The following is a 14,994-nucleotide window of genomic DNA, read 5'->3' as shown; positions in this document are numbered from 1 at the left end:
TAGTGTGCATTCAACTGTGTGCTATGGCAGGTAAATTATAGCAATGTTCCTTTTGGCAACAACATAGGTGGTGCAGTGTGAGTTATAAAGTGCTTTTAAGTGGATTATAGGTATTTCTTAAATAGTATTTTCTGAAAGACATGCCTTGGAAAGCATGACTAAAACTTTGCTCTCTCCCAATTTCTCTATCAGTAAATGAGAAGTCATTTGAAGTTTAATAAGTTCTTTTCACATCGTTGCTTTAAGGATGGTGATCTGTGCCATCTCGATGTGCTATGCTGGGAAAGGTAGACCGAGGCGGTGCCATGTGCCTGGGTCACCTTGGCCAGCGAGGCGGTAGCAGCGAGGACTGAAGTCAGCATTCTGATTTTTGTTCCCTAAAGCCCAAACCACATCCAAAGTTAAACACTGACTCAGATCTTAAGAAATAACTTTTGAGAAATAAAATTAAAACAAATGAAATCAGTTTCTTCTCCCTTTAAATATTTCTCTTGGAGTCCTATGCCCACAAGCACCGTAGGAGGTGATGGTTAGACTGTAAGAAATTTGTTTACTTCCAATAATGACACCTAATAGAGGAAAGATTGTGACTGAGAAAAAGGAAAGAGGTTACCGTTCCCAGTTTGGGCCATTTCAGATATTATCTCAGTAAGCACAGCTCCCACATAACAGGTTTTTAAAAATGACCTTCAGGGGTGCTGGGGGGCTTAGCTGGTTGAGCATATGACTCTTGATTTCAGGTCAGGTCATGATCCCAGGGGCGTGAGATTGAGCCCTACATTAGGCTCCGTGCTGAGCGTGGAGCCTGCTTAAGATTCTCTCTTTCCCTCCGCCCTTCCCCACTTGCTCTCCCTCTCTCTCTCTCAAAAAAAGTAATAAAAAAGTTTTTTAAATGAACTTCAGAAACTAAGAACTAAGAAGAAAGAGGACCCATTGTCCATAGCTGTGAAACCAACCAGGATAACAACGAAGGGGGGGTTGGGCTAGATGGTCCCTTAATCCCCCTACCTTTTCAAACCCTCAGGACTTGGAGTCACAAAAGGCCTGGTTAGGAAAAAAAAATATTCTAAGGCTCTATTTATGCATGTCCTGAAGTGAAAGCCCTTCCTCTCTATAGGAGATCTTCTGACAAATGGATTCTTCGTTCTCGGCTCTATGCTGACTCAGCAGTGCCTGTCCAAACTCTTGGCCCCCAGGGTATACGGCCACTAGGCAGCACTGCAGGCAAAGGAGAGAAGGGGCTGAGATCATTAACAGAGAAGACTGGGGCGGAGGTTCCACAGAACTGGAGAGTGCCTACAAGTCAGCTGGTCTAGTTTGTCATGTTTCATAGATGAAAAAACTGAGGCTCAGAGGACGGATGCTGTGTTACCCTACAACCCCTCTATTCTCCTGGAAAGGGAGTTTGGGGACTTCAGGGCCCCCTCTCTATGCTAATGAAGTAGAATGTATTTGGACTAATACACTCCTTTTTCTTTTTTAATTTTTTTGGTGGGGGGGGGGTGTGCAGGGTGGGGAGGATATACAAAGTCGTTGCCTTTGTACAGTCCCACCAACATATTCAGGTAGGTGTGACTTCAGATTCTGAAAACAGATTCTCACCCATAAAAACCTGAGTTTATGGAAACATCAGATGGAAGGAAATATAGCATTCCATCCCTTACAGAGAATATTTAACTTACGACTCAGGATAATTTGCCATGTGTATTAAGTAATATCTACTTAACAGTTGTCATTCTCATGCAAGGAAATTTCCTAATAAGGATAGAAGAAGAGGCACGTAGAGAGGCCTCAGGTTAAACTGGATTCTTTGGCAAAAGCGAAGAGAAGAGAACTTCATAAAGAGAACCGTGCAAGATAGTATTTCCTAGGATGCCACCAACTGCGGTAGCTTCAGTCACAGAAAATGATGTCTTCCTGTCAATCTCATCTACCAAAGGCCACCATTATGGTTAGCATCCCAGTTCACAGTGGCATTTAACTTCTCACTAAAATGGCTTATCCTGCCTTTTATTATTATTTCAAATTATTATTTATTACACACATGCTTCCCCCTTGTGGGCAAGAAATGGAAGGATTCAAGATTTAGAAACATTCACGATCCAGCCAGGAAGTTAAGATTCTGCCTGTTATCTTCCGCATCAGAGGTTTGGGGACATATACCTCCTGATGCAATAGTCCCCTGATAAATAAAGCATCCCAACAAAGGTATCCAAGAAAAGGTAAACCAAGGCATAATCTAAAATCAGTCACTTCTGGTAAAATAATCACACTGTGTATGTAATAGGCACACATGACTATTTTACATAGTCTATAAAAATAGTGTGAGGTCCTTGAGGCAAAATCACTATTTTCTCTAAAGGCTCTAGCCAAGAGTTTTGTATGTACAGTAAGAACCCGGTCAGTATTTCGTGAACACATCACATGAGTTAGTACAGATTTGATAAGGAATAGGTGGGGAGGGCAAGTTATTCACACAACTTGGTCGCTTTAATCAAATCAAAACTAGACGCTTCTCATGAAGTAGGTTAGATACTGGTGTTGGTTTCCTGTGGAAAGGCAGGAAAGGAAGGAGGAGGAGCAGTTATCTCTCTGTAGCTTCCTGTAGGTAAGCTCCTGCCCCCCACTCCTTGCCATCGTGGCTGTGGGAGTGGTTTGTCCCTGGGTTGGAACCAGAGGGGCTAACCTAGACGAACAGCCAGCCACCAAGTAGAGACTGGGCCTTGGTCCTTCCCTGTAGCCTCAGTGCCCTGTAGGCCTGGTGGGCAAAAGGGGGTGGGGTGTGACACAGGGACAGGGATCAAAATTATTTCTTTCTGATCCTCTTCGGATTCCTCCTCCTGGCCACTGCCCACCCCCCCACCCCACGTGCCCCCTTCCACCCTGATTCTGGGCTGTGAGAACATAATGTCCACAGCTCTCACTTACTTGGCAGCAGCATCTTTTCTCAACTGTTCGTGCTTCATGAGGAGATTTTTCCGATCTCGAAAAGCTTTTCTGACCTTGTACCCTTTGTAGACCGCCTGGATTTTGAAGGCAGCGATGTCTTGTATGGCTGCGATGGACAGGGCGCCGTGCTCCAACATGAACTGGATCACTTCATGGCGCTCACCGAGCAAGGCATAGTCAAGGGGAGTGTACCTGAAGAAGGAAGGTATTTTGTAAGTGTTGGCATGTAACCTGAGGTACAGTTCAGCTGGCAACATTATGCAGCAAAGGAAACTTCATTCTGAGATGTGGACTCTTCCTCAGGCAAGGCTATCTTGTGTACTCCAGGGCTGTTCCTTTTTTTTCTGAGGGGACAAAACAAGGCAGGAGCTGGGGTCAGGTGCTTTGTGTCACTGACCATTATGGTTCCTGGGTCTTGCTTGCTGGCTCACAAACTGGGGGCTATAGGAACACATGATCATTTTTCTTCTTCCCCATGTGCCAAATAATACCCTGCTCCTCTCTGAAAAAGTACTGCAGATAATTTCCTGTGGGACTCATAAGTTTAAGCCTGGGACTACTGATAGTTAATGCTTGTGAAATAAAAAATACATCTCCAAATGGACAGATTTAGTATATGAAGAGGATGGCCCTTTAAATCAGAAAGCATTTATTAAGTAGTTTTGGGACAGCTGCATAGCCATCTGGAAAAAAAAAGAAAGGTTCTTATATCACATTTTACATGAAAATGAGTCCTGGATGAAGCAAAGACCTAAATATAGAAAAAGAAACTGTGGAAGTACTAGAAGAAACCAGGGAAGACTTTTTAAAAAATTAGAGTGGGAAGGTCTTTTCTAATAAAAATAGTACAAAACTCAAAACTGTAAGAGAAGATTGACAAATCCAACTATATAAAAATAACAAAATTTTGCAGGGCAAAAAACACCAAAAACAAAGATAAAAGAGAGTCCTCAGAACAGGAAACACTGATGGCTCCTAAATATATAAAAATATGTGCAGCTTCACTCATTTAAGAGAAATATAAATTAAGACTAACAAGGAGAGTTAGGTTAGCTAACCAATGAGCAGGTTAGCAAAGATTAGAAAGTTTAATAACCCACTGTGCTGGTAAGGATGCAAAGACAGGCTCCCTATGTACTACTTTAATCTTCAGAGAGAACAATTGGGCAGTATCTATCAAAATTGTTCCCACGTCTGCCCTATGGCATTTCACTTGCAGGCATATATCCCAGAGACCTGCTCTCGTGCATGCGTGTGTGTGTGTGTGTGTGTGTGTGTGTGTGTGTGTGTGTGTGATGCTTTCTATGTAAGGATATTTATAGAGGCACAGTTTGAAATAGTTAAAGAATGGAAACAACCTCAGGATCCATCAACAGAATACTGCTTACATAAAGTACAGGCCATTTGTGTAACAAAGTCATTTCTATAATGCAGCCATTACTGTGGCATATGAATAAAATAAAGAACAATGTCCAGGATGTCTTGTTAAATGAAGAAAAAGAAAAACAATTAAGCAACAGAACAGTATTATGGCATGCTCCTTTTGAATAAAAAAAGAGAACATATCCCTGTATTCTTATTGATGTAAAATATATCTCTAGAAGTTTACCAAGAAACTGGTTGACAGCGACATCTCTGGGGAGGAAACCGGTTGTCTCAGAGGCAGGGGTAGGAGGGACATTTAGTTTGAACTGAATGCTTTTTTATGCCTTTTATTTATTTATTTTTAATGTTTATTTATTTTTGAGAGAGAGAGAGAGACAGAGTGTGAGTGGGGAGGGGCAGAGAGAGAGGGAGACACAGAATCTGAAACAGGTTCCAGGCTCTGAGCTGTCAGCACAGAGCCCAACACGGGGATCGAACCCACAAACCATGGGATCATGACCTGAGCCGAAATCAAGAGTTGGATGCTTAACCAACTGAGCCACCCAGGTGCCCCTTTTATGCCTTTTTATACCTTTTAAATTCTGTACACTGTGCGTACCTTTTTGATAAATAACATTATTTAGAAAAGATGGGTTTTATTGTCATATAGCTATATATTTGAATCTCAACTGGTTACTTTCTAGATGTATAATTTTGGGCAAATTCCTTTCTTAAAATATATCCTTTCTATTTCTGGAAATATAAAATAATTGGATAAATACACAGAAGAAAATAACAGTCATCTATATTCCCCCCCCCCCCCCCTTAGAATTAATCAGTGTTATCTCGGCAGGTATGTTTTTTAAATGATTACTTTGTAATAATGACACGTATTTTAAGTATTAAAATAATGCAAAAAAATACAAAAATTGAAGTAAAATAAAATCCCAACTCCACCTTCCAACAATGGTAATGCTGACTGTCACTTCTTAACCAACTTACCTCTCCTCACTACAGATTTGGAATGAAGAATAAATGAAATGATAAATCCAAAGAATATAACACTGTGCCTGGCATAAAAGAAGCAATTAATAAATGTCAGCTGTTGTCGTTATTATTATAGGATATGCACTGCATCAGGGTTTGTGATACCATGGTCACATGTCATCGATATTGTTCCCACAGGACCCAAGCTAGGAGTTATGGCCACCTAACGACTGCTACTGATATGATTCCTCTCTGGGAGACTGTTACTAATCCAACACAATCAGAGGTGTTAGGAAGAAATGATCAGCTGATTTATGAGGTGGAAAAACTGATGATTATCTGGATGCATGATTAGACACAGAAAATCATCCAGTGATTATAGAGATTTTCTCTCTTCAAAATTCACCTGACAGTATAGTCAGACGTCAATGGAGGAGATTTTTCAGGATAAGCAAAGGGTAGTTTGGTCACTTTTATAAGGAAACTGAATTCAGAAGCAAGTCTGTATGTTAAAATTAAGAAACTCTCATTTTTAGGACATCTTGATCTGTCTTCGCTGTTCAGGGACCAGAAGGCCCTATGGTAGAGGTGCCAACATAAACTTTAAAAACATTATCTATAAGTAGGTAGCGTCTTGTAAATTCAGAAGAACTTTAAAATTTTTCACTATATATTCTATTTAAAAATTTTATTATTTTAAAAAATTTTAATTCTAGTATAGTTAACATACTGTACTGACTCAGTTTCAGGTGCACAATACAGTGATGAAGTGATCAAGATAAGTGTAATCACTACGTATTCTAAAATATCTTTCACGACCGTACTCTCTCCCAATGGAAAAAATGATCAGAGTCACAGAACTCTATGACAGTAGAGCTAAACTGAATTTTGGAGGTCTTTTGGCTTAACAGCTTCATTTCATAAATGAGTAAATAGATTCAGAAAGTTTAGGCAACTTGCTGAAGGTTATGTAACTAGTTCCCTGCAGAACCCAGACCTGAACTCAGACTGTATGACTCCCTGTTCAGTAATCCTTCCATAGCACATCTATCAGTCCTGGAATATAATCCTCGTACAGGATGAAGCTGCTTCTCAAACCAACGTGCAAATTACGTATGCATTTAGTAGGTTTGATCATCTTTTCTAGAATTACTAATAGGAGTGTCTTTTTCACACAGTATACAAGCAGGATTATCAAAATCTGGTGTGTGAAAGTAAGGCCCAACCTCTGCCTTTGCTATATCTCTCAGGCCACTTGTGGATGGAAAATTATATTTTAAATATCTTTATCATGAAAACTGTATTTTTATTATGAGAAACTTCAAGCATAAAAATAGCATAATAACCATTTATATGCTCATTACCCAAATTTAACAATTAGCAAGATTTCTGCCACATTTGCTTCCTCCAACTCCTTTCTTATTATTTTTGCTGAAGTGTTTTAAAGCAAATCCTAGACCTCCTATTATTTAATCATTCTGCACTGCGGTATTGATCCATAAATAATGTGGACATGAGCACAACGTCATTACGGTATTCAGCAAAATTAACAGGAATTCCTTAGCAAAATCTAGTACCCACTCCAAACACAGATTTCCCCAATTTTCTAAAAAAATGCCTTCTTTATAATTGGCTTATTCAAATTAGGATTCTTGGTCAATATTTGACTCATGGAAACACAGTCCAAACATCCAGAAATATTTTAAGACCGAAGTCTATGCCTAGTGTTTGGGCACTGACCATATTGCAAATTACTACTATTGAATCTTTCTTCACCCCAAATTCAATTTAGAAACACTCAAGTGCTGTGAATATTCCCATCGATGCCGGAGGGTGGCTGTCAGATAGTTATTGACTGAAAGTCAGCGGTAGTTGGCAAAAATTATGTCTATACAGTACACATCAAGTGCTTGGTGTCAGTGCATGAGAAGTAAAAATTAGCACCACGTTGATGGTAACCAGTCAAGAAACAATGTAGATAAAGCCAAGAGACAAGATACAATTGGCCTTGCCTGTGCAGGAATGGTCTGATGGGATGAGTGGAAGGCCTAAACTGGAATGTCAATAAACATCAAAGGCAGAGCCGGGTTCTGACATTTGCACGTCAAGGTGCACTGCTGATGAAACATTAAAGGAGACTGGGATATTGCCACTGTCTCTTTTCATCTAAAGATTGGCAAGTACAGTTAGGAGGATTTTTCCTTCGGTCTTTTGGTCTGTAATTAACATATGTTTACTCGAGGAGGCAGTAAGCACCTTAATTCATACTCTTACTTAGGCCTGAAACTTAAGGCTTCCCCTAAAAACGGGAACTGAGTTACAACAACAAATGTTTTTACTGTTTCCTAAGAAAACAGCAGTCAGGCAGTAAATACTGTTATAGAATAAATCCTTTCTAATGGACCTAATAAATCACCACAAATTCCTTAGGATTCTTAACCTTTCCCTTTTGCCTTTATGGGATTTCTAAGAGCGAAATCTTCTCTCTCACATATCTGCTTTCATGTCAAAACCTCAGCCTTGAGGATTCTGCTTGGCTTTCCAGCTTCCTTCAATGTCTAAACCCCTAAATCTTCGAGTCTTCTTGGTTTTGCAGTTGTCATTTGACTATAATAGAGACAGTGAGTTCTTTATACAACCCCTTCCAAAGTAAGACATACTAGTCTGATTTACCTAATACTGTATGTACTCAAAGAATTCCAGAGTTTCTTTCTTTCTTTTTTGTTTTTTTTTTTAAAGTTCATTTATTTTGAGAGAGACTGACACAGCACAAGTAGGGGAGGGGCAGAGACAGAGGGAGAGAGAATCTCAAGCAGGCTCCACACTGCTAACGCAGAGCCTGATGTGGGGCTTGAATCCATGAAGCTGCGAGATCATGACCTGAGCCAAAACCAAGAGTTGGATGCTTAACCAACTGAGCCACCTGGGTGCTTTAAAGAATTCCAGAAATTTCTAATGCAGGTGTGAGGCAGGGGAAGCTACTGGGAGCCTGAAAGCATCAACTCAGCAATGCAACAGTTATTTACTGAGCACTTACTTCCTGAAAAGCACTGTGAGCAACACAGAGATGACGATTCTCTTCAGGAGTTCTCTGCTAACACGGAAAAAGGATTACATAAAATTATCAGATAAACTGAAGTGTGCTAAGTGCTATACAAACACACAGTGTGGGGGAGAGCTTTGTTTGGAACACCTGCCTCGGGGATCAGAACAATCTTCTTAGATGGGACTGCATTTGAATGGAGGAATGACGTGACTGACAATTATATTAGAAATATGATTTAGGGAGGCTACTTGGGAAGCAAATGAACTGAAGGAGGGAAATTTCAAAGGGTGCAGAACAGCAAGGAGGCATTGCGATAGTCCCGGGAATGAGTCAAAGAGGGCAAGATTTAGACAATGGTGCTGGTAATAAAAAGGAAATGACAGTGTGAACCAAGGAGAGACACTGAGTCTGAAAGACGGATTTAGAACTCACTGGCACCCAGGTGATTACTGAAGCCTCCGTGGAGATGGGCTGAAAGGAAAGATCTAATCCTTGAAGAATGTTTATATTTAAAAAATTAAAAAATGGAAAAGGAGCCAAAATAAATGGAGAAGGAGCAGACACAATTGCAAGACAATCAGGAAACTAAACTGTCACAGAAACTTGGAGAAGATAGTCTCAGTAAAGGTAAAGAAGAGGGGTCAGCAGAACCAGGCAATGCAGAAAGGCCAATGAGAGTAGACAGGGGGACCAACATATGATTTCTCAATGAGGAGTCTGTCAGAGACCACTCAGACACTGTTTCAGCGTAAATGTGAGGCTAGAAGGCAGACAGCAAAGGCGGGAACTGTGAGTAAGGGTAAACGGAGCAGTGCAGGCACTCTGAGAGCAGGAGGGCTTTATAGGCAGAGAAGACAAACTTCAGAAAAGAAATAAATTGGAAAATAATAGGCGGAGGCTATCTTTAATGGGGAGGGGTTCTGAAAGTAGTGGGAGAGATGAAGGGGTTCACCCCAGAAAGGAGGAGCAGTTTTCCTGACACAAACAGGTGGCCTAGAAAAAGTCCCCCCTTCTCCACAAAATCTCCCACAGAACTGGCAGTGGTTATGGAGGTGGGGCTGGTGTCATGGCAGGAAGCACTGCAGTTATAGCATCCGTGAACAATGGTTCCAAAACACAGACCTGGCCAGGCAGAGCTCAGGTGTGGAAGTCACATGTTCAGAATCTTCGCAGATCCAAGATGGCCAACACTGTCTCCTGCTTAGACTTCACACTGTGTCTGCTCCTTTTTATTGGGCCTGGGCCCTGGGGCATAACTCCAGCCTAACTCTGTGAATCTTACATTATTCAATCCTCTCACCTTCTCGTTATTTTTCATGCCACATGATGGCACCTCTGTCCACTAACTGATAATAACCTCTTTATCAGGAGAAATTTCTTGAACATAAGACACATTCTACTGTCCTGACCAAATTCCTAGGTCTGGTCAGTCAGGACTCCCCTGACTTTATGCCAGCTACAAGCCGCAAGAACCTAAGTGTCCTCATCTGTAGAATGTGAGCTTGCCAGAAGTAATATCTAAAGTTCTGAATAATTTTAAGATCCCATGATTCTAAATCAACACTTTTCTTTAGGTTTAGGATTTCTTACTGTAGTGTGGTGTTTCTTTTTGAGTATACTTATTACTTCCGAACTAGTATCCAAATTTTTTTTATATAAATTTTTTTAATATATTTTTTTATATAGAGATTTTTTCATATAGCAGAAAGGATGTGAGTTGAACAACGATATATTCTTTTCATCAACAGCTTACCTTTCTTCATTATTTTCCATCTGATTAGGAAAAGCAGCAAAGTCTAACAGTAATTTAATGGCATCAAGATATCCGTTGTTACAGGACCAGTGCAAAGCTGTTCTTCCCTATAAGCATAAACAAAAATCAGGTATATCTGGAGTAGGTATTTTTGGACACATACTTAATTATGAAAAGGGAAAATATTAAATATACAGTGGAGAAAATGGATGGTATCTTAACCAAGTGATCAAAATTAATACTATGTTAAAAGGAACGATATGTTTCTAGAGGTGATACCCTGAGAAGGATTCAATATCACTTGTATAATATTCTAACCAAAAATGTAAAACTTAAGTCTAATTATGAGGAATCATAAGGCAAACTCCAAATGAGCGAGATTCTACAAAATAAATGACCTGTATTCTTAAAAAAAAATTTAATACCATGAAAAATAAAGAAGGCATGAAGCATTGCCAGAGATACAAGGGGGATATTTCATAGTTTTAAAGAAGTCAAAGAGGAAGATATCACAACCCTAAATCTGTATGCCACAGCTATTAAATATATAGAACAAAAAATGACAAAATTAAAAGGGGAGATGGTCAAATCCATAATCACGGTGAGAGATTTTTAACCCATCCTTTATAATAGTTCATAGAACAAATAAATAAAAGAGCAGTGGGGCGCCTGGATGGCACAGTCGGTTAAGCGTCCGACTTCAGCCAGGTCACGATCTCACGGTCCGTGAGTTCAAGCCCCGCGTCAGGCTCTGGGCTGATGGCTCAGAGCCTGGAGCCTGTTTCCGATTCTGTGTCTCCCTCTCTCTCTGCCCCTCCCCCGTTCATGCTCTGTCTCTCTCTGTCCCAAAAAATAAATAAACGTTGAAAAAAAAAATAAAAAATAAAAGAGCAGTAAAGATATAGAAGACCTGAACCATACAGTAAAAAACTTTGATCTAAGTGATATATAACATTGCATCCAACTATGACACAATTAGTATTCTTTTCAAGTGTACATAGAACGGTTACCAAAATCGATCATAGGCTGGGCCACAAAGAAAGCCTCAAAGGACTTTGAAGGATTAAAATAATTCTGAAATAAAGTAAAGTAAAATAAAATAAAATAAAATAAAATAAAATAAAATAAAATAATTGTGTTATTCTGATTGCTTTCTGACCACAGTAGAACTGAAGTTACAAATCAGTGTGGTAGACAGAATAAATGCATGCTTTTGCAAAGATGTCTACATCCTAATCTCTGGAATCTGTAACTATGTTATGATATTGGAGAGGGGGAATTGAGGTTGTAGATGGAATTAAGGTTGCTAATCAGCTGAATTTGAGATGGGGAGATTATCCTGGATGATCTGAGCAGGCCCAATGTAATCATACGGGTCCTTGTAACTGAAGGAGGGAGATGGCAGGGTGAGTGTCAGAGTGATGCAGTGTGAGGGTGACTCAGCTAGTCATTGCTAGCTTTGAGGATGGAGGAAGGGGGCCACAAGCCAACAAAGGAGGGCAGCATCTAGAAGCTGGAAAAATTAAGGAAACAGATTCTTTCCTAGAGCCTTCAAAAGGAATGCAATCTTGCCCACACTTTGATTTTTAGCCCCATGAGACCCATTTTGGACTTCTGACATCCAGAACAGTAAGATAATACATTTGCGCTGTTCTAAGCCACTAAGTTTGCGGTAATTTTTTTTTAGCAGCCAGGAAGAAACCAACATAATCAATAATCGAAAGATAATGAGAAAATGCCAAACTGCCTAGATATTAAACAATATGCTTCTACATGATCTATGGGCCAAACAATAATCAAAATAAAAATTAGAAAATGTTTGAACCCGAGTATAGTGATGGTGCAACTTTGTGTGTGTGTGTGTGTGTGTGTGTGTGAGAGAGAGAGAGAGAGAGAGAGAGAGAGAGAGAATCCGAAGCAGGCTCCATGCTCAGAGTGGAGCCGGATGCAGGGCTCAATTCCACGCTGTGATCATGATCTAAGCCAAAAATCAAGAGTTGGATGCTCAATTGACTGAGCCACCCATGTGCCCCAGTGATGGTACAACTTATCCAAACTTTCAGGATAAAGCTAACGCAGGCTTAGAATAAGAATCATGCGTAAATACATACATTGGAAGTGAATACTAAAAAAAAAATCAATGATTTAAACTTTCACCAAAAGAATCTTTAAAAAAATAGTAAATCAAACCTGAGGAAAGTAGATGGCAGGAAATAATAAAGATAAGAGTAAACACCAATGAAATAATAAATAACTTCAAATATGGAAAATTAACAAAGACAGTAAGTCCTTTGAAAAGATGAATAAGATGAAAAAATTTTTTAAAAAAGAAAAGAGACAACACACATTACCAATATATGAAATGAATAAGAGGAAATTACTATAGGTCCTATAGTCATAAAAAAGGTAAGAGAATATGTGACCAACCTTATGCAAGACATTTGATATTTTTAATAAAATGGATCAATTTCTCAAAAAATGCAACTTACCGTGGCTGAAAAGAAAATAATTAGAAATCTGAATAGTCTTGTATTTATTAGTGATGCTGAGTCAGTTATTAACACCTTTTACACAGAGAATACCTCTAGATAAGATGGCTTCACCAGGGAATTTTTCTGAACATTTAAAAGGAAGTAATACCAGTATTACACAAATTCTTTAGGAGAATAAGAGGAACTACTTCCTAACTCCTTTTAATTCACCATGTAAACAGCAAAGAGGTAAAAAAAAACATGTTGAAAGATGCAGAAATAGTATCTAACAAAAATTAAATGGCTAATTGTGAATAAAAAACCCCCAATTCTTGGCAACTAGAAATACAAGGAAACCTATAGCAAACACCGTATTCAATGGTGAAACAGTTAAAGCTTTCCCCTTGAAAAGCCAGAATGAATTAAGGGTGCTAACTATCACCAATTCTATTCAACATTGTATTGGAGGTCACAGTTCAATAAGGCATGATATTCACAGATGATATGGCTGTATATGCACATAATCCAAAACAGTACATAAGACCTAAAAACACTAGAAAGTAGCTTGGTATACTACTTATGTAAGAAACCAGCAACTTGTAAAAAAAAATGTAGAAGATACTATAGATTGCAAAAGATGCATTTCTAATAACATAGGTACAAGAACCATTTTTTACATATTTTTCATTATGTCACTTTCACATATAGGAACATTCCTGATAAATATATATTGAGTGAATTAATAGAAATTATATTTTCTGGCTTGGAAAAACATAATATGCCAGTATTTTTGAAGACTTAATGCAATTAAACTAGCAAAAAAAGTCCATAGTGGCAAAACTGAGAGAAGTCAATACAATCCTATATGGCTAGGGAAGTGGATATTAACCCACATGGGTTAGAAAGCAGTTTGGCAGTAATATATAAGAGCTGAATCATATTCATATATCAATAATAAATAATCTCACTTAGGGGAAATTATTCTAAGGATACAATTAAAAAAAAGTTAAATGCACTTTGATGATTAATGAAATGTGATTTATACTATCACGAAAAACTATCCAGCAATAGGAAGTTACTTATTTAATTTTAAAATTGGGGTTACAAACATAGTTTGGATCCTGACTCTCCACAACAACGCTGGCCCTGTTGTCACCTTAGGGTAATTATTTAAGCTCTATGAGCTTCGATTTTCTACCCTGCAAATGGGAATAATAATAGCAACTCCTTTAGAAAGTTGCTGTGAAAGAAAGCCAAAGCATAAGAGACTCTTAAAAACTGAGAACAAACTGAGGGTTGATGGCGGGTGGGAGTGTGGGGAGGGTGGGTGATGGGTATTGAGGAGGGCACCTTTTGGGATGAGCACTGGGTGTTGTATGGAAACCAATTTGACAATAAACTTTCATATACTGAAAAAAAAAAAGAAAGTTGCTGTGAGAATTGAATGAGTTATGAAACATAAAGCTCTTAGAACTTTGGAATATTCAGCATCTATGATTATGTGGAAAATTATATACCAAAGGAGAAAATGCTGGTGATAATTTTAAGTGAACAAAACAAAAATGTGGTTTATGAAGTATCATATATGTATGTATACACATACACCATGTATGTTTATTTTAAGAAGTTATGAAATTATTCCCATTCTGTATTATGACTTTATTAAATTTTATATGGCTATAGAGACAAGAACTAGAAGGAAAACAGGGAAAAATAAGACTCATTTTTAATTAACACATAAATTTATAAGTGATCTCTTTACTTGGTAAAATGTTGTTTTACTTTATTTTAGTTAATGAAGAATAAATAAACACCTTGGAGCAAACAATACAGAAAAGACTTAGAATTTCTACCTCTTTGTCTTGAATGTTAGGGTCTGCATTGTTTTCCATGAGCACTGCCATGCAGTTGATGTAGCCGCCATAGGCAGCGCACTGCAGAGGGGTTCTTCCCGCGTAATCTTGCACATTTGGATTGATCTTATTTTCTATCAAGATCTGGCAAACATCAGCATTTCCTCCCAGTGCTGCCCAATGTAGGAGAGAGTGTCCATCTTGATCCACTAGATCTACCCTTGCTCCACCTGAAAAAGCAAAAATATCAGTAAAATGTTGAACATAGAGAGCACTGATCAAAAAGGAGTCTGAAAACAGCAGTCCCTTAAATGCTTTGCTCTTAGCATTGTATACTATCTGCTTTGGATTTTTACAACAAGCCTGTAAGTTGGTCAGGGTAGGAGTCATTTTCCGTTTAAACGAAATCAAACTGAGGATCAGGCAGGTGAAGTGGTTTTTCCAAAATCACACGACTACCAACAGGTGGAACTAGGAGTGGCCCTCAGGTTTCCTGATGCTTGTGTGTGCATGCATGCGTGCGCGCCTGTGTGTGTGTGTGTGTGTGTGTGTGTGTGTGTGTGTGTGTGT

General features: G+C 38.9%; 1 protein-coding gene across 7 annotated transcripts in view; it reads right to left on the bottom strand.

The window, feature by feature from the left end:
* INVS (inversin) overlaps positions 1-14,994 on the bottom strand; it is a 155,726-nt gene that overhangs the window by 41,835 nt on the left and 98,897 nt on the right. For all 7 annotated transcript variants that reach the window (XM_045467784.1, XM_045467788.1, XM_045467787.1 and 4 more), the window contains 3 exons: positions 14,425-14,654; positions 10,101-10,207; positions 2,929-3,141 (listed from right to left, as the gene is read on the bottom strand). In XM_045467784.1, coding sequence (XP_045323740.1) covers positions 2,929-3,141; positions 10,101-10,207; positions 14,425-14,654 — 550 coding nt within the window. The remainder of the gene's footprint in view (positions 1-2,928; positions 3,142-10,100; positions 10,208-14,424; positions 14,655-14,994) is intronic.

This window comes from Leopardus geoffroyi, chromosome D4 (assembly GCF_018350155.1).
Source record: "Leopardus geoffroyi isolate Oge1 chromosome D4, O.geoffroyi_Oge1_pat1.0, whole genome shotgun sequence".
Taxonomy (NCBI): domain Eukaryota; kingdom Metazoa; phylum Chordata; class Mammalia; order Carnivora; family Felidae; genus Leopardus; species Leopardus geoffroyi.
The sequence above is the reverse complement of the archived record's forward strand: the minus strand, read 5'-3'. Positions and strand labels throughout refer to the sequence as shown.